General features: G+C 38.0%; 1 protein-coding gene across 1 annotated transcript in view; it reads left to right on the top strand.

The window, feature by feature from the left end:
* ADCY1 (adenylate cyclase 1) overlaps positions 1–26,986 on the top strand; it is a 153,059-nt gene that overhangs the window by 84,512 nt on the left and 41,561 nt on the right. Inside the window, exons 5-7 of the mRNA XM_013952768.2 lie at positions 7,454–7,581; positions 18,822–18,980; positions 20,493–20,634. Of these exons, the coding sequence (XP_013808222.1) occupies positions 7,454–7,581; positions 18,822–18,980; positions 20,493–20,634 (429 nt within the window). The remainder of the gene's footprint in view (positions 1–7,453; positions 7,582–18,821; positions 18,981–20,492; positions 20,635–26,986) is intronic.

Here is a 26,986-nt window from a genome sequence, read left to right as displayed (position 1 = left end):
TATAATCCTGTAAAAGCTAAAGCTCTTCTTGTTAAGTCTATACTCACTGTTAGTGCTATAAAATGTCTCCATTACCCTGTTAAATTGAACTCGATGGAGCATTGCAGTTAGTTCAGTCTGGAATATTTTACGCTGGGACTAGTGAACATGAGAGAACTAGTGTAACTTAGTAAAGTTACTATTGCAGGCATTTTTTTGTTAAGAGGTTAGCAGAATAGTTGTTTCAGATTTTAAATCCACATCTCAAAAACTGGGTCAGAAGAAATATTAAAATGTGTATACAGTAATTGACAGGATAAAATTAAATCTTCTTATGGTCCAGAGAGTTTTTCAAAGTTGTTATTGCTATTGGAAGATTGCGGTGTAGTGAAACTACTGCTAATTTCCACATCGCTTCACTACAGTCAGAATTTGAATACGAACTTACTTTATCTGATGAGCCTGATTCAATAATCTATTGCATTTTGTGGCTCATATTCAGCACAGTTATTAAAATAGACTTAGATACTACAAAGAGTAGTAATGGCAATTTTTTTGCTTTACTGGAGGAGGGGGGGAAAGTAAACTAAGAAAAGTGAAACTATTGTTTGTCATTAATGGAAGCTGCATGTATTGTGAGGCAACTCTGGAGGATTTTCAACAGACTAAGTTAGCTGATGAGCTTAACTAGGCTCTTTTTTTTCCTTGATAGAGAAGGAGGGCCCTTTCTAAGGAGTGTCTTCATATGAATCTAAAACCATTTCTTTTTACTCTTTTTCTGAATTCACTGATCTGGTATTTTTTCTGCATCCTTTGTGAATACTTCCACACTCTAAGAGATTTTCACTGGGTTCTCCTTTATGTAGATTTTTTGTTTTGTTTAATTTTATAAGAAAATTTAATATGGCAGGAAAGTATAAATATCAAGAACATAAACTGGTCTCTTACAAAGGATTTCTCATTCTCGCAATTCACAGTACTTAATAACTTGGTACAGTGTTGTTCAATTGCACTCAACGGACAAAATACAGACCTCTGAATAATTTCAAAGTTGAACAGTAAGTTCACATTTGAAACTGTAAGTCACTATACCTCTGCATAAAGGAAGAGGTGGACTAGCAATGCCTGGAAACAGATATCAACACCCATATACCTTCTAACAGGCTGTGTTCATATGTCTTGAACGAGGGACCTAAAACTGGCTTCTGGCCCATGCAACTGTCAAGTTGAACCACCTTGGTTAATAGTAATCCAGAAGCTGAATATTTAAATTTGCATTATTGTATATGTATGTGAGAGGATGTGGGTAAATTTGCAGAACGGCATGTGTGTATACACACACATCTATATGTATGGATGCATATATTTGTGCAGCATAACAGCCAAAATATTGTTTTTCTCACTTCTTTTCTAATTTTATGGAAAAATTCAATAAAATCAAATAGAGATAACATTCCAGCTTTAGAAAATATAGTAGAAAATACTGTTCATTCTGCAAGTCTCTTTAGTGTCTTTATACAGTTCTGTAATATAGATAAACTGCTAACTTCTAGAGTGATTCAAAGCTTTCTAAGCCAATTTTCTATTGAGATTAATAGCACTCTGGCATAATGTGCTGTAGATTTTAAATATGCTGAATATGCTGAGTACACTGAAAATAAGATAGACTGATGTCTGAGTGGTAACTTTTATCTTGTTCTCACTCTAATTGTAATGTTTCACTGACCTCTGTGGAAGCAACATTAAGTCTAGACTTGTGAAGACAGATAAATATCGAGTGTATTTTATTGCTATTTACATTTGGGGGGAGTTTTAGAGCAATTTTTTTTTTCCTAATAGTCATTTTATTCTGTAATCACTAAGCAAGAACTGTAACTGTGATGTGTTTGGTCTGGGCCATTGAGTTAGGTCTTGGGTCCCTGAGGAGTAGAGGGAGAGCTGGTATAAATTAGTGTAGTTCCACTGAAATCCATGGTGCCATGCTTATTATTTGAGCTGCAAATTTGATCTGCTTTGCCTACCTGATAGAAACAGTCTGGCTCTGAGCACAGCAGACTGCCCAAAGGAAGTTCTGGAACAGGGCTTTCAAAAAAGAAACTGACTGATAAACCAAGAAGGGAGAAACATAAGAAAAATATGGAAGGAAAGAAAGAACATGAAGGTACTTGTGCCCTAACTCCTTTCTCAGGGTCACTGATCTTTCCTTTGGCTCATTGAATGTGCTGTGAGAGAGGTGACCATGGGCTCTTTCCCCCTCTGCGGTACTGGCTTGCCACAGTGTTGAAGCTCCTTGCAGCATTCTGAGGGTCAGGAGAGTGATGTGAATGTCCTTTTCATCCTTCATAGCCCACCACTATCACTCCTGGAGGTATTTCTACTCCCCGTGAGAAATTGAGCCATCTGAGATTTTCATTTTGGTGGTTTCCCTCTCCCCAAGATGTCTCTTTGCTAGGTGAAGGAAACATTGAGTTAATAGTGTCCCTTTCAAGGGAGTAGGAAATGTTTTTCTTTCCCTCATTGAAACAATTTCAGACAACAAATGGATGGGGGAGGGAGGCAGGTTTTTGAACACGGGAGCTGCTCCCTGCACTGGCAGAGCACCTCTCTCCCCTGTATGCGGACCTGCTCTTGTGATACTTTGCATCTATGCAAGGGCTGTACCCAGAGGTCTCACTGAAGCAGACGCCTGTGGCCAAAAGTCTGAGGTTTGGCAAGGATACCTGAGCCTCTGAGAGAGAGAGGCCTTCAGTGCAAGTCCATGCCTAAAAGATTCCCTGCCTTTTACTCCAATGCTCTGAACCTGCATGCATGTTGGTTTTGGCTTTGTAATCATTAGGCATCCAAGGTAGTGACCAAACTGTTGTTCACATTTCTCTAGCCTAAGCAGAACTGAATGTTACTGCTGATCATGTCCCAGAGCATTCAAGGAAAGGGTGTAGGACTGGTAGGGTCTGAGTTAGACAAACTGTGAATTACTGCATCTACATCTTTTCATAGGCCCTCTTAATCTTTTCTCTTGCTCTGTACAGCATAGCTAAGTCCAAACTGGCTGAATATGATGAAGCTGCTCTTCATGTACCTTAGCTGATGTGCCTTAGCTTAGTTGTTATTGGGAGAAACAGCAAAGAAATGTGTTTCTAATTTATAGATAAATAAAATTCCTCCTACTCATAGACTGTGATTCCAGAAGGGCATGACAATAAAAGTTTGAAGAGCATACACACAAATCAGGTTGCTGGAAGCTTGCAGAAAAGGAGATGGATGTGTACAGCAAACATAAAATATATTGTAATTAAGTCACACAGTCAGGTTCATCCCTGGTGTAGTTCCACTGCAGCTAATGGAGTTAAGAGAAAGAGAAATTCTGTTTAGCTTTTAAAATCTTGCTCATTTTAGTTGTTGTATACCTGATCTTCCTTTTTGGCTCACTTTGATAGGTGCTCGTATACCACGATGGCACACAAATATGTAAAGAACATAAAGAGATTGTTGCAGTGGCAGAGGGCAGAGCAGGGACTCTTTCCTGCATTGGTATCTGCCATTTGTAAAATAAACAAAAGCTTCGAAGAGGCTGTTCTTCTACCACACAGTGTTACAAGAAAAAAAAAATGTTCTGAGCATAAATGCCTTTGGATTTATTCATGTAAGAAGCAATTACTTACCTGGATAACCTCCCCACTCCCCCCCCACCAAAAAAAAAAAGGGCAACAGCAACAACAGTAAAAGGTCTAAAAATGTCTCTGGATTATTAGAATTTGGCATTTGAGGAAGATCCTTATTTAAAAAACTAAGCACTTATTCAACACAGCATTGCTGTTCAAGAGAACACCTAGTTGTGCACTTATGTATTCTGCTGGGAGAGGTCTGAAAACTCCTTAAACTTTGCTATAGCTTTGAGACAGTCTTTTTTCACAGCCTGTAAATTCTCTTCCCTTTATTTTGCTTTTAATAATCCTTATCCTTAGAGTATGAAACAAAATTTGACTTGTGTAGTACAAGGATATGGAATTAATGGTCTGGATTTCCAGCTTTACATCTGAAGTTGGCAGACTTTTTTTTTTTTTTTTGCAAAATACATTAAAAAAATAACTCCTACAACAACAACAAACAGCAGAGTTCTTTGATACACAAAGTTCCCCCAGTCTACCTAATGGATAGAGATGAACTGGTTTATAAAGTGTTTGGTTGGAAGTGTAAAGAAAGCTCTTAACAACTTTAAAGGATCCTCTGCATATTCTGTCTTAGCCGGGTGGAATTCTGCAGATCAGTTTGGTAATAATTCAGTGAGACACCGCAGGTGGGCAAGCTGCCTGGCTAATGCAGCGTACTGAAAATGCTAGCAATCTTGGGTGCTTTTTATCATGTGCCTAAAACCAAATTATCAGCTGTTTCTAAACAGGCATTGCTTATATCAAATGTGACTGGAATTTATAACTATCACACTTGAATTCATCTCATATCACCAAATCTGAGAAATATTGTTGAGTCATGGGCTTTTTTGGCAGTTGCTGAGGAAACAAAACAAAGAGAGGAAAAGGGTTTGCTTTGTTAATTTGCATATCAATCCTTAAAAAGATTGTTCTTGCAAAGCTGCACTGCTTATCCTTCCTGGAAATCAGCCTCACATGGTGAGAATAAGAAAACAAACAATTTTGCTAGAGATTACTGTATATTAATTGGTTGTTAAAAATAAAGACACTGAGGATAACATCTGACAAGGAACAGAGTGGTGGTTTCAAAAACAGCAGGTGATTTAGCCACATGTCCTCCATCAAAATTAGTACATCTCCAGAAAATGCTTTAGTCCTCCTTTTCCTTTTCTTTTTCTCTTGCATAAGGAGTGAAGTGACTTGGAAAAGTAGTTATGGATCGAGCTCTGTCCTGGTTTCCCTTTCTTGAAACATCTCCCAGTCTGCTAGGCTGTACTGTGCCAGGGTAATTTGGGGTAATCCTTTATCAAATCCACTGTACTGCTATCTAGCGCAGTAAGCTGTCTAAGAAAACCAAGTCTTTTGAAATAAGCCTTTTTGCAGGTAGGCACTAAAGAGGATAGATCACTGGTCCATTAACACATGCATAGTCTACATCCTATATTACTGAAATGGCTTTTCTGAATATTTTTCAGTTGGGTCAAATAGTCATTGCCCAGCCACAGACCGTGCATACCAAATTTGAAGATGAAAAGGGCTTTATAGAGGACTGTAAGGTGTGGGCCAAAACTGGATTTATTTTGGAAAGCAGGTTCCAGCCTTAACTACTAAGTACCCTCTACTGCTTCAGAATTTGCCCACAATTTTAAAAAAATGGCTTATTTTGGCAGTGTAATTTAGTGGTTTCAACTAAAAAACCTAGTGGTTTCTATTAAAAAACCTAGTGGTTTCTATTCAAAAACCTTGAGTTGGAAGGCCTGTTTTGTGTCCGATTGAATTTTGAGGTCTGAATATTACTTGTTTGTATCAATAATTCTTCTACTTATATAATACCATTTAGCCAAGTATCTCAGAATAATGAAATAAAACTCCAGGTAAAATCTGTGAGGCCTTTCCTGACTATAGGCTGCAGGAATACTCCAAGACCCCAGTGATAATGCTTCCAGAATAATTATGCTCACATTCATTAAAATATATATTAGGAATGATAAATAGTGGTATATTTAAAGCCCTGCTGTACAGCAAAAGAAACATTAAGCAGACACTGTCAGAAAAGCCTTCCATACTAGTTAAGCATACCCAAAAGATGACTCTTCTTTGATTCAAGATGTGGATTTCCTGCTTAATTAGCATGCACATAAAAAAAAGGGACAGACCATTTTCCCCAAACAGTGTTTGCATGCCCTCTTCCAAGCCTGAACAGAGGTAATTATTATTTTATAATATTTGTTCAATATTGAGAAACATTTACAAAGAAGGCAGGCATGGGAACGCCTGCAGCTGAAAGTGTGTGCAATAACAAGCCCTGACCACTTGTATATGACATGTCAGAGAGAAGGGGATCGCTGTAGACACAACCATTGCTTCTGAGCTGGATTAAGGGTAGTGATGTGGAGAGCGTGGTCAAATCAGGAAGCCTTTGATTCTTGCAGGCAGGAGACAGAATGAGAATATGCGGTCATATGAGAACCTGAACTGGTATGATTAGGCCATTTTTTTAGACATTTTGAAACTTTTTTTCCCCTTTTTTTTTGGGGGGGGGGGACTTTTTTCCCTTTTCTGTGCCACTGAAGTCAAGTCTATCGAGCAAACCGCTTCAGGGGAAAATAAACTATTTTTTTATTAATCCTTTCTTATCATATTCACACCAGGTAATTTTGCAGGGAACTTATCTGCATAGCCCCAGCTGTGTAAGGTGTATTCCTTTAACCAGGTCATTTACTTTTTTGTGCCAGACTCTAAATGGGGAAGAAGCTGTCATAGTCTAGCTTCAAGGGATACCATCACTTATTCTTGTCTCCTCATATTTTACTTGTTCCTATAGCTTTCTGTGCTACAATACAGTAAAATTGCATTGAATTTCCAGATATATAGGTTTCTTCAGTATTCTGACTAAATAAGTAGTAAATTTGTGTACAGGTGTGATTGGGAAGGGACCATTGGATCTCTTGGATATGTATTTGAGAACAGTGCAGAGACTGTAGAAGTACCCCCACTCCAACGCTTTGTTAAAGGCACTTTATGTGCTCTGTGTTGAGAAATGAACTTTCTGCTCAGGCTAATACAGCAATCATCACATCCCAACCTGAGAGATTTAGCCAGATTTCTCTGGCTGTAGAATTTACACTGTTTGTAAATAGGAGATAAATTCAATGGTAATGAAAGGTGACTCTATCTTCTGATCTCCAAGTGTGTCATATTTCAACTGGGAATGAGCATGCTATGTTGTAAATTGTGATTTATGGATTTGTAATGCACAGCTCTGTGTACCTTTAGAGATAAATACATCATCTTTCCTTGTAAGCTGGAACAGGATTTGAATGAAAAACCTACAACTTTACAATACAAACTTTTCCCACTAGAGTTTAACAATATGAACTTTTCCCAAAATTCAGTAGGTGTTTGGCTTCAGTCTTTTGGTTTGACATAAAGTCTCATTGCAAATCTTGAATTCATACTGACCTAATATGAGAGGAAGAGAATAGATAGTGTTTCATTTTGGTCATTTTTGTTCACAACCATGTCAATGAATGGTACACCATGTGTGCTGAACAGTGCTGGGCTGATCTCCAGTATATATGTATATATCTATATCTATCTATCTATATATGCATGCATGTGCATACACAAATATATATACATATCTATTTATATATGTCAGTTGTTCTGTAAAGGGAATCCAAATTTCATGAATTATAGATTATTTAATTTGACAACAAAAGGATTACCTGAATGATTTCCTATTATTGGAGAAGATCTTCTCCTGTAAATATTAGAATATTTATATGAAAAGTAAAACTTTTCCCATTCTGTTTTTATTAAAGGAAAACCACTGCAGAAGGATAAAAATCCTAGGGGACTGTTATTACTGTGTATCAGGATTGACCCAACCCAAAACAGATCATGCCCATTGCTGTGTTGAAATGGGACTGGATATGATTGACACCATCACGTAAGTATTTCCTGCGGTGAACCCGGACACGAGTGCCACAGCAACTTCTCTGTGGCATTCAGCAAGTGTATTTTTGGAGGAATAGCAATGTCTGCTAGCGCTGCCCAGCTAACAATTCACACTGTTAAATTCGGGTTACAGTATGTTGTTTTTGTGCAGGGTCATTCTAGGCACTGATTGTCCACTCCTTTTAATCACTGTGAGGAAAAAATGTAGAAGCATGAGTATGTAGAGACACATAAATGTACAGACTAGGAGATAGAAACTGAGAAATCATGAAATATTCCTATTATCATTTACCACTAAGAAAGGAGTCTAATTTCTTGTCTTACAAGGATAAGCACTGTTCATCTTGCATCAGCATGTAAATTCAAAGCCAACCCTGATGTATGCTTGTTGTTTGTATTCCCCAAAGGATAACTCGCTGATTCCTCCTTTCCGTATGTCATTTTAAACCTTTATTTTGCTTTTCAGAAATGTAATGTGAAATTCACTTTGCTGATCAGAAGAATTTTTTAATGCTTGAGAGCTCTGCACTGATCATCACTTTAGCAAAGGGAAAGTGTGAATGTGAGAGAACTGTGAATGAGGCTCCAGCTTTCAGCAAGAGTCGGAAATCTATTTCATTACATAGGAGGGAAGGGATAAGGATGGGAGATTCCTTCACTACTGTCGTGCTTTGTGCTTGTGTGTTTTATAGAGAGGCTATAGGAGGGAGTGCACACACACATTAATTCTGTATATAAATAAATACTGGTTAGCATAGTGCTGTTACATTTGGGATGAACTTGCTTTTCCGGTGTATCCTGTATGAGTGGCAGTGTGCAAGTGTGTCACATCAGGGGCCTTAGGTTGCTCTGTAGTGGGAAGTGTTTGGCCACTCTTTCCAGTAGCCAATTTTTCCCTTTCGCTCTGATGTTAGCTGGACTGTTGGGAATCAGGAGCTGGTTCAAGGTTCTGCTTCCCCTCTGTTAACCCCCATGTTTCTGCATTGCACACAAAGAATGCTCTGCCTTCTCTGCAAGGTGAAGAGGCCACAGCGTAATCTCAATTTAAAAATAGATAATAAACTATTAAATACAGAAAAGAATATTTCAATAGAACAAACAAACATAAGACTGTGAGCTTATGAATTCAAATTATGCATTTTACAATTCCAGCTAGTCCTCAGTAACACTTGAGTGTTATATTAAAGAAACAATCTGATAAATCTATACAATAATGCTGCATGTTGCTTTCTTTGTCTCAGTCTGTCTTCTAGTCTTTATTTTATGTATGTTCACGTGATATTACATAGTAGTACTCAATTTGATAAAAGGATCAGTCATGTAACTTGAGCATTTCATGTTCATGCCGTCTGTCATTCCCCCTCCCCCCCCCCCCCCCCCCGGTCAAGGGACTTGCACTAAAATTCTTAATTTCTAAGCAGATCTTAAGCAACTGCCATGTCTTGTTGCATGTAAATCAGCCTTCAACAGAAATATTTCCTCTTCATCTCAGAGATGGAATTTTCACACACCCCCATATATTCAATAAGTATTTATTATTTTAATAAAATAAATGAATATTTATTATTCTTCAGGTAACAGAAAATCAAGTTTCAGGTCTTGGTCACTGAAAAACTTACAGGCAGATTTGGAGAATTCCACCTTGTTTCTTATTCTGATAAAGCTTTTGCCACACCATAGATTCCATGTCTTCCATATGTATTTGAGAATGTGCGTGCACATATATACAGATGCATCCACAAAATAGTTGATTTTCAGAATCAAGATCATCCTCCTTTGTGGAGAGGTTTGGTATTATAGAAAAATGTAACAAGAGTTTACTATAAGTTTTGCTCTTGAGAATTGGGTTTGTCTCTGTGGAAGTAATGGCTGGTTGTTCAAATCCTGCTGATGCCTGAGGGGAACATGAACGTCAACACACATTTCTGTACTTCCGTATCAACCTTAAACTTTTATGTTTACCTGGATCTGTTGAACTTTCTTTGAAGAGGACTTTAAAGCATAGAAAAAAAGGACAGAAGAACCTAATAGAACTGAAGGCTGATTCCCATTTTCAGCCCAATCCAGGTATTTTTATTATAATGCCCATTTATAAAATATTTTACAGTGTTAAGAGTTGGGTAAATGGGTCCGTATTCTCCCTCTCATTGAATATAAATTCCTGTCATCTTTGTAAGCATTGTAAAACTGATAAAAGACACTGGAATCTATGATATTATAAAATCCTAAAAGAACCCTTGTTAGCCACTTTTACTCCCTGTAAACACAACAAAATGGAGTATTTAACAACTTGATGCATGCAGAAAGAAATCCTGAAATATAAAGGAGATCCCAAGCACGCAAGTCACATATGCATGTGTTCTTCCTATGGCAGAGAGACTCTCCATTTTTAAGGAAGCCTTGCACTTTAGGAACATAGGCGTATACAAGCATATACATATATATATGTATATGTATATGTGTGTGTGTATATATATATGTATGTATATGTGTGTGTGTGTGTGTATATATATTTTTTCATCCCTGGAAAGCTGTAGCTGCTGCTCTCATCCTCTTTTAAGCGTAACATTAATCATTATTTCAGTAGCTGTGCGGTCTTTCGTGTATACAAATAAGGTATTGATATAACTACTTAAACTTTCCCTTTTTGAATGTTTCAATTTTGCAGTTTTGCTAATATTGAAAATGAAACATGCTCCCTTTCTGTGTTATAATTTATTGTCTGCTGTCATGATAATGTGAGCTTCAATAAAGAAGTTGAATTAAAAAAGAAGGAATGAGCTGGGATTGTTTATCCTAGAGAAGAGAAGGCTCTGGGGAAATCTTACCGATATGTATACATACTTGATGGGAAGGAATAAAAAAGATGAAGCCAGGCGCTTCTAAGTGGTATCCAGTGACAGGAAAAGGTGCAGTGGGCACAAACTGAAATACAAGAAATTCCATTGAAACATGAGTAAAAGCTGCTTTACTGTGAGGGTTGTTGAACACTGGAACAGGTTGACTGGAGAGCTTGTGGAGTGTCCATCCTTGGAGATATTCAAAACCCAACTGCACATGGTCCTGGGCAGCCTGCTCTAGGTGACCCTGCTCTGAGTGGGGTTTTTGGACCAGACGATTTCCAGAGGTCCCTTCCAACCTCAACTATTCTGTGATTCTAAGCAGATGCGCTGTAGTGTATTATCTAGACACATTTAGTCAGAAGTTGAGGTAGAAGATATTAAATTGGCAATTTTGGCATTTTTAACAGCATTTATAAATTGGAAAGGATTGAAGAGTGTGTGAGTCACTCTAATCTAGAGATTGGAACATGGTGGGAGAGGGCAAGATGGAGAAGAGTCAAGATTATTAGAGAGCACCAGATTTATTTAGGGTCGTTGAATGGCTTAAGATCTCTTCTGCATCCTTTGTACATAAGCACAATGATTTATGCCCGTAAATGAGGAATTAGTAGTGTAAGTATTGTAAGATGCTGGCTCAGTGCATATTTCTTCTCATAGTTAAATCAGTGTGTCTGTTCTGCCTAAGTTAAAAAATGGAAAGAGGGTAAATTCCAAGTACTGTTGCCCTTGATGGCAATAATATTTTTTTTCTTTTACTCAAAGTAGAGTGTCATCTGTTCAGATATTATTGGATTCAAGGTGCAGATCTTTTGGTGGTGGAAGCATATGGCTAAGCCAGTTGTACAGAGAACTGCAGAAACTGGTAAGCAGATTCTGTTGAAGGTTAGGAAAAACATCTTCCCTCCTTCACAGAGGCTAAGGTTAGAAGATGGATTTCCCAAATTAATTTGTTTGAAAATATAATAAGCAAATTAAAAGGAGAAGAGCTTATGATGGTAAAGTTGAAATGCAGCATCATATTTTCCATTAGTATGAATATTAGATGTTGCTGTTTATCAGTCCCATGATATGTAGAATCATTTTTGTTTTTTAAACTTCTCCCTTTCATCCAGTGTCAGAGCTGGGTGTCATCCAGTAGTCTTCTAAAAGTCTGCTCACTCTAATGCAGAAATCATGCCCTGAAATTGTAAATGTATGTTTAGAAGCCATCATTCCAAGTGACAACTTTGTTATGTTTTCTGGGATAAATAAAGAATATTTTTTGAGTTATGATTCATCTGATGGATCTGACAAATGTACCTATCCCAGAGATAAGTATCATTGACCTTTCCAGTTTCCAGGAACTCAAGGATTAGAAATTTCTAGTGGTACAATTCTAGCTGTTAGTGTACAATAGTTCTATGATTTGGCTGAGAAGAATGTTGTGATGAGTTCATATAAATCAATACTTTCTGTGAAAATATTCTCTTCATGCTCTGATTAGCTGTAGTTTCAGTATCCTTGAATATGGTGCTGTATGTAAATATGATCTGAGATACATTACAAAAAACATAAAGTCTCTTCCACAAAGGAGTTTTTGCAAGGGCACAATTAAAGTCAGACCAGAATCATTACAGGAGCCTTTTTTTTTCTTTAATAAAGTGGAGAGTGTTATATTCTGTTTACTCTCCAAAGGAATTTGTGCTGCCAGTGAGTTTTGTGTCAGTGCATCCATACAGGCCAGGTGTTTGTTCCACTTCAGAGTCACTTAAATGATCATGGCAGCTCTTAAGGTGGAGTTAAGTGTTGCATATGACCTATGTTGCTTTTGTCAGGTGAGTTTTTACTGTCAGATTGTGTTAGTAATATAATTAAAATGCTCATGTTCATTAGCATCTCTAATGTAGCAGATTTTGTCCTTGCCTCATTTTTGAACAGACTGTTAGGCCAAGTGTACTCTTCACCTTATTTAAACTACTTGCCACATTTGAAGGTTCCAGTCAATTTGCTACAATATTTTGCTTTCTAAATGGGTATATTTATTAGTTAATTGCCATGCATTAAAATTTTGTCAAGCTACCAAGCTCTTCCCATTCCCCCATATAATGGAATGGAATTCTAGTTTTGGCTTGTTTTAGAGGGGGGAATTTTTTACATTTTTAATAATAATTTGTCTTTCCTTCCAGAGCACTTCATCAGCTGGTATAAATTATATCTAAAGAATCCTTTTGCTCAGTCCAGAAATATAACCTCTTAGGAGATGAAATATGGGAGTTATTCAAATGCACTGAAAGCCACAGGGCAAGAAATGAACTGTAATGTTTCCAATAGAAAATAAGGAGGGACTCTGGGTGAGCATGACATAAATACTAGATCTGGGACTGGGCCAGAATACTGGGTTTAACATCCATAAGCTTGTGGAAAGTGTATTGGGATGCTGCAATCATTCATATCATCATATAAATGGTACATTTCATGAAACTCCTTCCTTTGACATCTTACTGGGATGCCTCTTTAGCAGTGACTCAGAGGGAACTGCAACTCTAGCTGGGTCACTGGCAATGCCAAGTAGCATGGCACAACAGGAGCACATCAGTAGGTTACAGCAGTTGGTGCTGAATACTTTGATTTAACCTGTGTGTGTTTGCAGGGGAGAGCTTACTTAGGACTAGATCTAATCTAGTCCCCTGGACTGGATGTTCCTACCACATATGGGTTTGAAGACGTTTGGAGGGAAGCTTCCATGAACTTTTGCTTTCTGGATGCTGGGCACCTCAGTGGGGTCTGCCAGCAGACAGATCACCTTTTCTCTAAGTCACGTAGGGGACAATATCACATTGCTGCTGACACCAGTTATCCATCTAAGGCCTCACAAATAGAAATTGAGCTTATTTCTGCACCTGCACATTCTGTTCCTGCTTGTTTGCATGTGACATGGTGGAGGCTAACTCTTGAACCATCTGCTACCTGGGTGCAGTCATCAGCTGACCACAGGCACCGGGAAAGGGAGAGGACCTACAGCAGCCACTTCAGTGAATCCCAGGTGAAACATCCTGAGCTTTCCTGCCTGTTCTTTTGTCTGAGGAAGCAGACACAGGCAGTAACTTTCTCAATGTCATCAGTGCTGTGATGGCTTTTCCCGCAGTTCTCCAGAGGTCCTGGGCCAAGAAAGTTTGGACTGGCAGGATTGCATTGACCTTGAGCTCTGGGAGAATCAGCAATTGGCACATAAATTTTTAGATGTGGAGGAGGCTGTCTTCCATGAGCTGACTTCACCAGAATTGGGGAAAGCTGAGTTAGCCTGTACCTCTGTCAAAGTGAGCCTCTGTACCTCTGAAGCTATCAAGCCTTCATGGTGCAGGCTCTCTGTCCTAGCTATCTGCTGCTATACTCCAGAGGAGCCATGTCCTGGGAAAACATGCAATTCTAGGCAATATTTTTCCCCAAAAATCTGAATGGGAGAAACAGCCACAGCTAAGCAGAAATGGGGCAGCAAAGGTTTTCAGACAACAAAACGTAATTGCTTGAGAGGGCCAATGTGACCCATGATTTGTGGGAAGACAAATAGAGGAGAGGACAATGGAGCCTAGCATTGCTGAGGCAGGAGAGGGGGGAGGTCCGCGTGTTCGGCAGCGCCGACAACCCTGGAGCATGGTTGTGGCCTAGCAGAAGCAGCAGCACCTGGAGGGTGGCCGTGGGGAAGATGGGAACAGCCACCACAGTCCCCAGTGGCCTCTTCTGCTGCTTTGCCGTATCCTCCAAGGCCAAATTAGGTCCTTTGGGGACTGGGGATAAGATAAAGCAGCTATCAGTTAAGGTGGTGGCCCCTTCTGGGGTTAGGTCAGCCACCTTCTTCCTGCTCTCATGGCTGACTCCCAGTTAGTGCCAAGGGACATGGGGTAGGAGCTGTGGGGGGAGACCCCTGCCACCTCCCGGAAGCCTCCTCTTCCCACTTCCCTGAAAGCCTGGTGTCCCACTGGCCTGAGAAATGCCACTAGCCCCGCGCTGTGTCCGGGGTGATCCTGTCCACAACCACCTCCAGTGTTTGCTTCCCCTTGCTTCACCTCCTGTCTTGGAGCAGCCTCCCACCTGAGGTTGGTTTTAAGCAGTGAGAGCAGAAAGGCTGAGAAAGGATTTCTGTGAGAGCATTGCTCCCTTGTTTGAATTTTCCACTGAATGGAAAGTGGGTAGAAATTCCTGCTCCCTCCCCCCAGGGCAGCACTGAGCATCCTCTTGGCGTTTGCTGTGAGTCTGCTCAATGCCGGGCTGGTGCCTGTTCATGTCACAGAGTGCTGTGGGCTACAGCGCTGCCCGGCCCCTCCCCTCCCCCCCCCGGTAATAAACTCCCATATAGGCTCCAAATACTCTGCTTTTACTGTTAAAAATCTTATTACTGTATTTTAAGGTATCTGCCTCCCAAAAATGGGTATACAGGGTATCACGCGTCTGTTAATTGCATGGTGGTTGTTTTGTTTGTACCCTCTAAGAGAACATTAACAGCAGGTCTTCCTAGTCATGGCTGCTGCTGCAGTAGTTAGCAAGTTAATTCAAATGCTTCCAAATAATCTGGAAGCAATTCACAGAAAGATGGTCTTTGCCATTAATATCCAAGATCTAACCAATTCTTGATGATATTAAAGTGGAACTGTCACAGCAGTATTTAGAGAGACGGGCAAAATTCCTTATGATTAAGGGGCTCTATTATCTCAGAATTTTGTGTACATAAAAAGCAAATGTATTTAAGTAAGTGAACTGAAAAGCTTGTCTATGCTTTTACCAGGAAACATCTACTTCTATGCAGATATTTTTGGACCTAAAAAGAGCCCTAAATAACTTAGGAGAAATGGGATACAGAGCTTTTATGTTTTCCTTCCATTGCTTCAGATTCAGCACAGGTCTGCTGAAATGTGTTTACATCACATAGCTGTTCTGCAGCTTATCTAAATCACTTTGATAGTTTGTAGCAGCACATAAAATATTTGTAGCTAAATAGAGAACTAAAATTTAAAGGCTTGTTAGGAGACTTGAGTTGTAAGGGTAGATGGTTATCTTCTTATAAGTTATTTGCATAGACTCTACATACTTCTAGTTTAAAAAGAAACTGTTTTGCAATATCCATTTATTTCTGGGCCTAGTTTTATGTTAACATTTGGAAAACTTTTGAGCACATAATATCTGAGCTTAGGTGTGACTAATTTACTATGAATAATTTATTTGAGAAACTTCTTTTACTATTTATGGTTTGTCTGTGAATTGCTGCTGTTTTTTTCACAAATGTATTTATAATTTAAAATGTCTTGCTATATACTTTTGTGACATTTTCATACAGATATTTTGATTTTCATTGGAAATATAATTGCAATGCTAGATAGAAATGTTCTAATTTTATATTTGGGAGCGTATTCTTTTTATATGGCTCATTTTTCATTGTTCAGTGGAGTATGTTCATGGAAAAAAATTGCATAAAGGGCACACAGATATTCAAAGTACATTCAAAAAGTTTAATGAACTCCTCGTGAGCTTTTTCATACCCAAATTTAATAACAATGAAAGCATCACTGAAACATATTGTAGTTTCTGGGAAAAATGTAGAGATGTATTATCAATTTAGGTTTTTGGTTTTTTGTTTGTTTTTGTTTTTTTTTTTTTAACTAACTGACAACTTTTAGAAATGCTTTGTTCAAGACAAAATGTTTTCACATTCTACTTCATTGTCTATTGGTACATTAGACAGTCCAGCTTTTTTAACAAGGAATATGATCAGTCATGTTGTATTTTTCTTGTTTCTTTTCATTTAATTTCTATTGTGATATTTAAATGTCTAAACCACATCAACCTCCCCCCCACAACCTCTGGAACCAGTTGGAGCAAAGAACAGTCTTGAGTGTTGGTAGTTCTTTACCAGTGTTTGATATCTGTTTCCAGATACCTTTAGCCTGAGTTTTTACATACTTTTTAAAATGAAAAGTTTTTTAACATTAATTTGTGAATAGAGAAAGGCCTATACTCAGACATCTGCAGGTACATCAGTGAAGATAATTACACAGCTACTTAGTTATGTGATAAAATACAGACAGGCAACAAGGCCCTAATCCTCAGGTGCTTTGGCTTGCAGACTACAGGGTATGGTCTTGGTGTAAGGTAAGTCTGCTAAAGGTAAAACACTTGTGCCCATGTGAAGATACAAAGATTAAGTTAGTGTTAGGTGGCATATATTATTAGTTCCTTTCTTTTCCTGGAAGCTTTGTCAAGCATCCTGTGTACACAGCAACCCTTGCAACAGCTCACAGGTAGAGACTTTTTAGGACTCTTTGAGACCTTTCTAAGGCTTGACTGGAAGCAGATCCTGAAAAGAGAAAGGAAGGCAGACCTGCAGTGGGTAGAAATAGGACAAGGAAATATTTAAACTTTTAGAAAGCTGTGCATAAGCCTCTCTCTGCTGTTGCATAAATTATGACCAGAAAAAATCTGGTAGGCTAAGATTCCCTATGGGAACAGAAGAGATTTCCATGTTCCTCATGTTAGCGATGGCTGACTTGGTATGTACTTCTTCACTTCATGGCTGCAGAGCTCCCTACTTAAATCAAGACCAGGAATCTCATTCAGCTCACCCCACATCTTGACCTTTGCCACATGTGCCCTTTTAATTAATTGTATTTAAACAAGTACAACTATACAACAGAAAAACACAATAAATATGCCTGGAATCATTGCAGAGTTTTTTCCAAGACCTCTCTGCCAAGTCCAGGGTATCTGGATGATATTTTTAAAAATATATTAGTCAATGAAGGCCACAGGAAAATTATAGCCAGAGCCTCAGTTTAAGGTCTTCTCCTCTTAAATGTGTTAGAGAAAGTAAATCTAAAAGCCCTACAGAAAATTAAATTTTACACTGATTAGCTAGTTTATTTCATCCCTCATTTTATTTCTTTCTGGAATGCAACTTAGCTGTGGAATTGCTGCCAGGTGACTCTGTAGGAGAAAAAGCTGCAAAGACTTATGCACAGTGTTATCTTTACATGTATTGTGCAAGATTATTAGCTTCAAGGCTCCTTTTAAGAGTCCACAAATCAGTGTAGGGTGAGAGTTATAGCTTGTTCTCCATTCACGGAGGTGAAGATTCCTTCCTTAGTGTGGCACCAAAATTAAAAATGCCTATAACAATGACTTTGCAAATTGATTTCTCCTTTCCCAGCTATACAAAGAAAATCTCTGAAGATTAGGTGTAATTTACAGGTGGAGCTCCGTAACTACTGGTGATTGCTGGGCCGCTCTTGTAGCAGCTTTTGAAAGATATTAGTATTTATAATCACTTTTTATCTACTGTTCTTGAATACATCATAAGTGTTGTAGTGATTTCATCTTGTTTGTCCTGTACTCCCATAACTGGGTACCTGAGCATGGTAAAGTGGAGTCATTGCTTTTTCATTTACCTTCTCAACTAGTGCCTACCTGATTTTTTGCAGAAACCATTGAAAGTGGTGAAGTGTAAGTCTGTGCCCTTAGCTCTCTTAGAGAGAGAAAAATCCACGAGCCAATAAAACCACGATCATAATAAAGAGACATATAAACAGAGATTTTGGTTTAAAAAAAAATTAGAGAGTCATGTAGTCCATTTTAATGCTGAGCTGAAAGAAATCTTGAGTAATGAGAGAACTGAAACATGTTTGTCTGCTTACCTTTCAGGTTAAAATTAAACCCAATAAGATAGTTTAAAAAAATCTTCTTTTGATTCCAGCAATCGCCTTGTGGTTACCTCTCATCCTGCCTAAGATAAATAAGCATTGAGAAAAAGAAACATTTATGATAGAGAAAAAAAAAAGTAAATACGTATGAGACACAAGATAAACAGGAAAGTGCAGAAGTTAACCTGGCTGTCTCTGAGTTATCTGAGTTGCAACTAGAAAGTTCTTTGTTTACCTCACAGTAAAATATCTACATTTCTGTAGGAGCATGATAGCAAATACTGAAAAAGGGGCAAATAAAAACCCCAAAGTTATAGTCTCAATGAAGTTTCATGACAAAGCTAATTACCACACTTGTTTTATTGTCATTTTTTTCTGAATTAAATGTAGAGAAACATAATATCTTTGACTTTTACTTGAAAATTGGAAGATAAAATCATAACACAATTGGGCCAAGAAATTAAGGAATAATGAAATTTTGTTCAACAGCACATAAAATATGACCAACAAAATTATTTCTTTAGAGTTACAACTGGGGATTTGAAACTACCCTAGGGAGTGAAGGAAAAGAGCAGAGCCTGGATAAATCATTCATTTGAGATTTTTAAAAGATCCTTTCTTTTCAGTTATGTATTTATGTGTTAACTTCTGGAGAAAGAAATAGAAAGAAAATCGAGAGCAATCTCATTACCTAAAAATTAATATTCTGATGCTATCTATTGCAGATCTGTTGCAGAAGCCACAGAGGTCGATCTGAACATGCGAGTTGGATTACATACAGGCAGGGTGCTTTGTGGGGTCCTGGGTCTACGGAAATGGCAATACGATGTCTGGTCAAATGACGTGACTTTAGCCAATGTAATGGAAGCTGGAGGATTGCCTGGGTAAGTCTGAGAAAAAACTCTAGACCTGTATAGGTGAAGAAGCTGTTTTGTTCTCTGAGGCATTTTGCAATTTAATTGCAATTGATAAGAAGGGCTGTCTCAGGTAAGAGCTATCACTGTGTTCCGTCATGTCTCCTGTGGGATTCTCCAACTGATCTTGAGATTTCTGTTAGTAATAGATTAGACTAGATGTAAATTATTTTTTTAAAAAGTTCTCTTGATACATAAACATTCTCCAAACAAACTCTTTGTCTGAAGCTGCCAAATTTAAAGAGTAGGAATGAGGCAGTGCTAGACCTTCATCAGAAAATCTCATAAAAGTAAAACTCTCTGGTTGTTCCCTTGCAACTCTAAACATATGGAGTGTGTGACTTATTCCTTTTACCAGATGAGACTTCCAAAACTAGTTGTGTGCTATAGCAAGAATACATGCATTTTAATGCATTTTATATATACAAATATATGTGTATATGTGTATGTATTCATATATACACATGCACACACACACTCAAATATTCAAGATATATATGTAAATCATACACTAGCACATAAACTTGTAGTCATTCCGTGGGGCATGTCTTGGGATTTTAAGTACTCTTTGGACTCCATTTAGATGCACACAGTACACTTTTGTGCAGGTGCGCAGATGTGCTTTTGTGTGCAACTCACTTTCAGAATGGGACCTACCATCCTCTGTTCGATTTTTACAAGATAATGTTCTGCTGAACAGGAGGACAGTGGAATCTCTTAATTTTTGTCATTTAGATGAGTGACTTTGTTATATATGTATTTGTCTCAGACAATTTTGGCAGTGTATTTTTGTATGTTCCTTACTTTAAGGCTTCCCAGTGAAAAAATCTGAGCACATGTTTAATAGAGGAAAGCAGTAATAGCTTTTCATATATCTTCTGGGAAGAAATTTCATGTATAAGGGGTCTTGCGGGAGAAAGTGTGAAGACAGTTTTGGGGATAAGGAAACTCATGAATAGTATCAAAGATGGCTGTGCTGCCATAGCACAGTGGATTAGAGAGCTGAATAAATGAATAAATAGAACAAGTCAGAGCTGTGAAGGGGAACAGAGAGAGAAGAACAAGAAGTTTCTCCTTTATGCACTGGAAAAAGAATGCAGAGATTGAGAGTGTGAAGTCACAAGTTTCAAACAGCAGGTTGTTATCCCAAGCAGGCAGATAGATAAACACTTAAGAAAGCACCTAAATACAGAAGATGATGTGCAGGCCTGCACTGTTTACAAATCAACAATTCTGCAAGATTTTGGACAGCCAGCAGTTTTATATCTTTGCTTAAAGCATCTGCTTAAGTTTAGGAAATGTGTATAATAAAAATACTTCTGTTTTCTAGTTGGCTGAGAACACAGATCTGCTCTACAACAAAAATATTTTTTGCATGTAGTTTGACCCTGTGATAATCTTCTGCACAGGAGTGTATTTCAGTAGTAACTAGCTCATAATGTATCTTTGCTTTAAATGACAACACCCAATTCTTCTCTCCAGGAAAGTTCACATAACAAAGACCACCTTAGAGTGCCTAAATGGGGACTACGAGGTAGAACCAGGATATGGCCATGAAAGGAATAGTTTCTTGAAGAAGCATAATATTGAAACATTTTTTATTGTGCCATCCCATCGGAGGAAGGTAGGCTCCAAAATTATAGTTTAGTCTGTGGTATAATTTCATAGTTTAACAACTGTTCTGTCATATTCTGAAAGCAGAGGCAATACTGGTATTTCTTAGTTTTAAAAGCTTTTCAAACTCTCTTGAAATTAGATCTTTTGGTTTTGATTGAGGAGGGTATGCTAAAAATGTTAACCTTGAATGATACTTAGAGAAGATGATCAATTTACTTTGAAGCTTAAAAATAAAGCTACTGTCCTCTTTGCCCCACCAAAAGCAAAACTGTTGGTTTATTCAGATTCTGTAATTATTCTCTCAAAAATTATATGTGGCAAAAGTGTTACTCCAGAAACTTAATTCATTCTTCCCTTCCACCTCCCTTCAAAAGAAAGTTTCAGAACATTAATGCTGACAATTTGACTATTATTCCTTACTTTCTTTCCCATATTCCCATCCCCATTTTTTTCCTTTGGACGTGTTAACATTTTCATTCATGCTCTGCTAACCCTTTCTACAATCATTTTTAATACTAGTGGTCCATTTACTATGCCTGAAGGAGTTCCAAGTGAATAGAAGCAGAAAAAATAGCATTTACAGTCATGTCATGCCCACAGCAGAAAAGTTAGTGAAATTAATTCAGCAGTGATTGAACTAACATCCCCTAAAAGTCTGAAAAAGTTGGCATGTAAGCTCTACAGCACCAGCTTATTTATCAAGGTGAGGGGAAATGACTGGAGTTAACCAGGCTGCTTTCAAATGTATATACCAGTGTACAGCAGATCAGATATTCATGCTGAAGTAGGGCAATTTTTCTAAGATTATTGCAACAAATAATATATACTCTGTCTGCAACATGCCTGTGTTTTCTCCTGCTAAACTGAGCTGCTCACGAAAACCTCAACCTGATTTTCCTTGCTTGTTCTTCTACCTCAGACAGATTCCTACAAAGAGCTGGTGATCCCTTTCCTATCCTAACTGTCCTTCCCCCAAAATTTTCTTAAGCTCCCCTCTCCCTTCAGCCTTTTCCTTTTGTCAGGCCCCTAGAGATGAATGGGGAAAAGAGGAGTAAGTCAGTGCTGTTGTGAAGGGGCAATAATGTTTTCTGCTCTTTTCTTCTTTTTGGTGGAGAACAGAAAATGGAAGTTTGGAAAGAAAAAGGTAAGAGAAGATTTTAGCTCATTTGAGCAGGAACTTCCCTTCTTAGATGTTGCTCAGGATTTAGCCACACCTGATGGAGAGATGGATGTGACTCCTTGCTCTAGCCAGGTCTTTAAGGATAAGGAGAACAAAGGCCCAGCAGTGTGATGGTAATTTCTTGAGTCTCAGCATGCAATGAACTTGGTGGCAGCCGTGTTCAAACAAACAGGTTCATGCACAGTCACACCTTTCTTCCTCAAGCCAGTTACTGAGTGCATCTCAAAAGTAAATCCTAAAAAGGATAGAAATTTCATCCCGTTGGAATTATCCACTGCAAACAACTAGGCAATGATCCTGTTTAGGGCAACCTTTTATTCTGCTACAAAAATATTTTGTGACCTCACTAGGAGCCTTGAAAGTCCATAATCATCATTTAAACATGTTCAGTTTGTTTCAACCTTTTCCACATCAAATGAGGCTTAGCTCACAAGTCATCTTCCATGACATGTTTACAGGTCAAGAGGAACTTTATTACTCTTTATCTCTTTCAGACAACTTGGGATACAGGCTTCTGCACTCTTATCTTCTGAGACTCTGCCTAAACAAGTTTCATTCAGGGATTTGATCTTTAGGGGGAAAATTATAATATGCATTTGTAAAAGTAAATATGAAAACAGTAAAGAAGAGGTTTTAAAGTCATGTTAAAACTCCATGTTTGAGAGTGTTAGCCAAATTTCCATTAATGGGTGTTTGACAGAAATGGGATCATGGAAAACTTTTAGGGGATGTGGAGGGTCCAATGGTTAGAAAACTGAGCTGGAAACTGAGAATCTTGAATTCCAGGCCTACAGTCAGTTTTCTGGTCTCAGCTTGGTGACTCAGGGAGTTTCTACAGAAATGCTGGGGTGAAGTCCCAGAGGTATTTGAATCAGGGAGTGAAAACTCCTGTTATTTTATCCTGGAAGGGCTGTTGCAAGGGCTTTTTATGCACTTCCTCTAAAACATTTTGTTACTGGAGAGATGGAGTGTTCTCATCCACTGTGAAAATCGTATAATCTCATGGTTTGTTCTTCTGTTGGCATATATGGCTAGATTAGTTTTTACATAGTATGAAAGAAAATAGGCCATGTTACTTTAGGACCGCTGGGCTGGATTCTGTTTCCCTAGTCAGTGAGTGTTTTTCTGAACCCCAAATTAGTTCCTGAATTAGCCAACACTTATATGGAAAAAAAAGTAAGGAAGGAGTTAAAGAAATAGTAAGAAAGGAGGTTTGTTGCTTATTGGTGCCAGATTTGTTTGTCTTGTTTCTCTGCTGCTTTCACTCCTACTGTATTATATATAGGATTTCATTTCATGCTGAGACGAGAAGTCAGAACTGAATTTCAGAAGAGTGTTGATAGGTTGGTGTACAGAGACAAGTGGAGAGAAGAGCGGGTAAATACAGCTATTACATAGAGAACCTGTCTTCTCCACTATATAAAATTGTGATTAAGGAATTTACGCTGGAAGTGTGACATTCACATATTCAAGTAATCCAGGCCAATACATGTTTTATTTGCAAGGATGAAGGCTAATAATAGGTGAGCACACATTTCTTCGTATTTGCAAGGAACATGGTGACTACTGAGAAACTACTGATCAGTTTGTCATCTGCTGCAGAAACCAAACGGCATCTTCCTCGTTACGGTGCCACTGATTGATTTGTGGAAGTGGCAGATGCTGCCGTACAGCTTGGCTAACAACAATAGCTGTTGCATCAACGGACTGTCTGGGAAACTGGCAGGAAAAAAACACTTCATGAATTTTACTGGTATTGACTGGCTTCTCCACTGGGCTCACCTATCAATCAATGTGTCACTTTGCAGTTTGTCACAGTATATCACAGCCTTCCCTGAGCGCTGTATACTTGCATACTGATCGGTGGACCACAAGCTACTAATAAATACATTCATAATAGTATATTTACCTTCAAAATAAACACCTGCTGTCCCCTCCTACCTTGATTCAACCATTAAATCTTCAGAGACATAGAAACAGAAGGTTTCCCCTGAAGCACAGACAAGATCAAGTATCTTTAGGTGAATTCAGGTATCTGCTGGTTTAATATTGTATTTCTTCTTCTGGAGTCTCAGTAGCTGAAACACAACCACATTTTTTATTCTTTATGCATCATCTCTGACATTAATATGAACTGACTTTAGCAGGTATGATGCCAAGAGGAATGAAAATCAATGTTATCAGCAACAGATGGCCAAGAATCTGTTGAATTTGAAAGGTAAATAGGCCCCGGTTAGGTGGTTTTTTTTTTTTTTAATATAGAAGATGCATACCCCACGTTCTTCCATATTTGGTCTCACAGACTGATCTTTCATCGCAAGCATCATCTAAGCCAAGAAGGAGAATAACAGTATATGAAGACTCATTCATGTACCAGTTACATTTTAAATGTGAGCAAATTATAAAATATTCACAACTTTTAATCTTTTATTGAATCCACTAACAACCAGAATTTTGTGGTCTAATGTGGTTGTTAGCTTGGTATATAGGCTAGCAAGTGAAAAGGCTTTTATAAATGGCCACTGAGAGAATTTTTGTTTTCTTTTTATTTTGTTACAGTTTTTATTTTGGTGGAAATGATATTACTGTATTATTCAGCAATAATTACGCAAGTTTGACTGGCTAGCATTCAGCTTCTAAACCCATTGAAATAATTCATTTGATGTCCAAAGGCATATAGCACTGTTTCAAATCAAACCCAATTATTTTGCTGGCCTTTGTAGTTAAAAACTCATGCAAAAGCATTTTTAAAATATAATACAAAATGATATAAGCCTCTGCCAAAGTTTCTAGTTATGAAAGTGCCAACACATTTCTCTAAGTAAGTGTAATTATTTCTTCACAATGCTGTATACCGATACCAAATCTCTTTGTGTTGTGACCAAAATATTGTACTGATACAAGATTTGAAAGATTTGGTTAAGGTAAATAGCCACAGGTCTGAACATACACATGAATGTCTTGGACATTTAAAACAGGTCTGGTGATGTTAGAAAAACACATTTCTTTCTCATATATCAAATATTCAGAAGATTCAAACTCCATGCTTTAGACACGTGGATATTCTCTTCGTTTTCAAAATGTTCTACCTTTCTAAAATACTGTGAATGTTACAGTATGTGGATGTTATTTCAGAAGGAAAAAAATGAAATCTAGGCCAAGCCCTGTCAGTCTCAGAGCTCCTTACAAGAACTTTCTACCTCCGCTAAGACCCAGCTAAATAACTTTCTCCATTAATGATTCCTTAGTAATCTATCTGACTTATCCTGTTCTGACTTTCAAATTATGTGCTTAGAATTAAATTTTACAGTGGATCTGGCTTTCACCATAATTCTTTGTTTGATTCATTGGTCTTTCCTTGGCACCACTGGAGTTAGTCAGTGTATCTTTGCCTCAGTTTTACCTCTGGCATGGATTCTCGCTAGCTCCCAGCTGCACAGCTGAAGTCATGAGCTTAGCTGGACCGTCTACTTAAATTATGTCAGCTCTGGGAAGTACTGTTCTCCTGCAGTATAGCACCTCCTAAGGTTTGGTTACAACCTTAGTGATAGCCAGGTGGTTTTGTTCTTGGCCTTACTTCTTTGTAGGTGTTGCAGCAATTCACTCTGCCAGTACCTGTCTAGTTTTGAAAAGCCTCATTAATTTCACTAGCTGAGAAAACAGCCCAGCAGAGTTTGTTAGGCAACAGTCCTAAGGCAGTTTTACAGGTAGCCAAGCAGTGGTCAGAAATGATCAAATTTTAGTGAGGTGAAAGATTTTTCAGCATGTTTTAATGTCTGCATTTACAGAAATGGGCCTGCCGTCATTGTTAGTCATTGCTAGGTGAAAGCAGCCTGCTTCACTGAATAACTTTGCTGGCTCCAGAGCTAAAGCAAAGATGAATAGTTCCATCGACCATTAACAGGAAACAGTAGAACTCTGCCCAGCAAAGGGGGTTATAAAAATTAAAAAAATCATATGTAAACAGTAGAGGTACATTTTATAAATGATTCCTATATCTTCATAAAAGTGATTCCTGTATGTTCATAGAAGTCTCATGAATTTTTAAATTGTCCCTCAATTATAATAAATAATTAGCTTCCAATCACCATCTGCAGCATTTCTACTAATGTGCTGGTGAGTTATTCACCAACTGTGTATTCAGAGATGTTCATTAACTTTTATTTGTGGCAATGTAAACTGCATGGTATCTGCATCTACTGTTTGAATAGAACATGTTGATGGACGCCTATGAAAAGTTGTATTCAGAGTGATTACAACATCTGCTCATCCTTTGGAAACTGTTGTAAAATGAATTTAATGGAAAAAAAAGATTGAAATTACAAAAAAAATATAAATATAAATTTTATATAAACTTATATTTATATTCACTTTTTCTCTGTTAAATATTTCTGCTTTCTTTGAAAGGGCTAGCGTTTGTCCTTCCTATCTTACCCCGTGCGTAACACAGCCATGCCAGGCAAGCTCAGAAAATTCTTTCTCTAGCTCTGACCTCCCTGTTCTGTTATCTGAGATCTCTCAGTAAAACTGTGACCATGCTGAAAATCTCAGGTGAAAGGATCTAATTTTTTTTTCTAAATTCTCACCTAGTAGGAAGTAAATGGCAGTTGGGTTTATGGCGCTCTGTATCCAGTCTGGTTTGCTGTGGTGAAGCATTCCCAAAACGTTCCAAAATAGACAGCTACAATTTTTATTTCATTTTTATCCCCAAAATAATTATAGCCAAACCCAGTTTATTTGAAAATAGAAGTTAAAGCAATAGCTGGGGAAGTGGAGAACACTTTTCCTTGTCTTCTGATTTTTAGGAAAAATCTGTTGGAAACTTGAAACTTCAAGAATCCTGTCAATAAGACAACAAAACTTAGGAACATTCTTTGGAAAATGCTGTTTAAAACTTAAAAACTGATGTAAATGTCAGAAATATCTAAAGCAATTATCTGCAGCACACACCTGTGGCATAATTTATCATGAGCTAGAGTTGCATTTAACAGCTTAAAAGGCTGATCAGTTAATTTCTTTGACTTACGATCTAATAGGCAGAAATTCAGCAACCTGAGATTCATTCCAACTTGCATGACAGCAGCTGCAAGAAAAGTGGCAAAGGCTGTCACATCACTGTCATACGTTGTTGTTTCATCTAGCATAACAGATGTGATTTTAAACTTCCTGCATTGCAGCC

Source organism: Apteryx mantelli, chromosome 2 (genome assembly GCF_036417845.1).
Source record: "Apteryx mantelli isolate bAptMan1 chromosome 2, bAptMan1.hap1, whole genome shotgun sequence".
Classification (NCBI taxonomy): Eukaryota; Metazoa; Chordata; class Aves; order Apterygiformes; family Apterygidae; genus Apteryx; species Apteryx mantelli.
The sequence above is the reverse complement of the archived record's forward strand: the minus strand, read 5'-3'. Positions and strand labels throughout refer to the sequence as shown.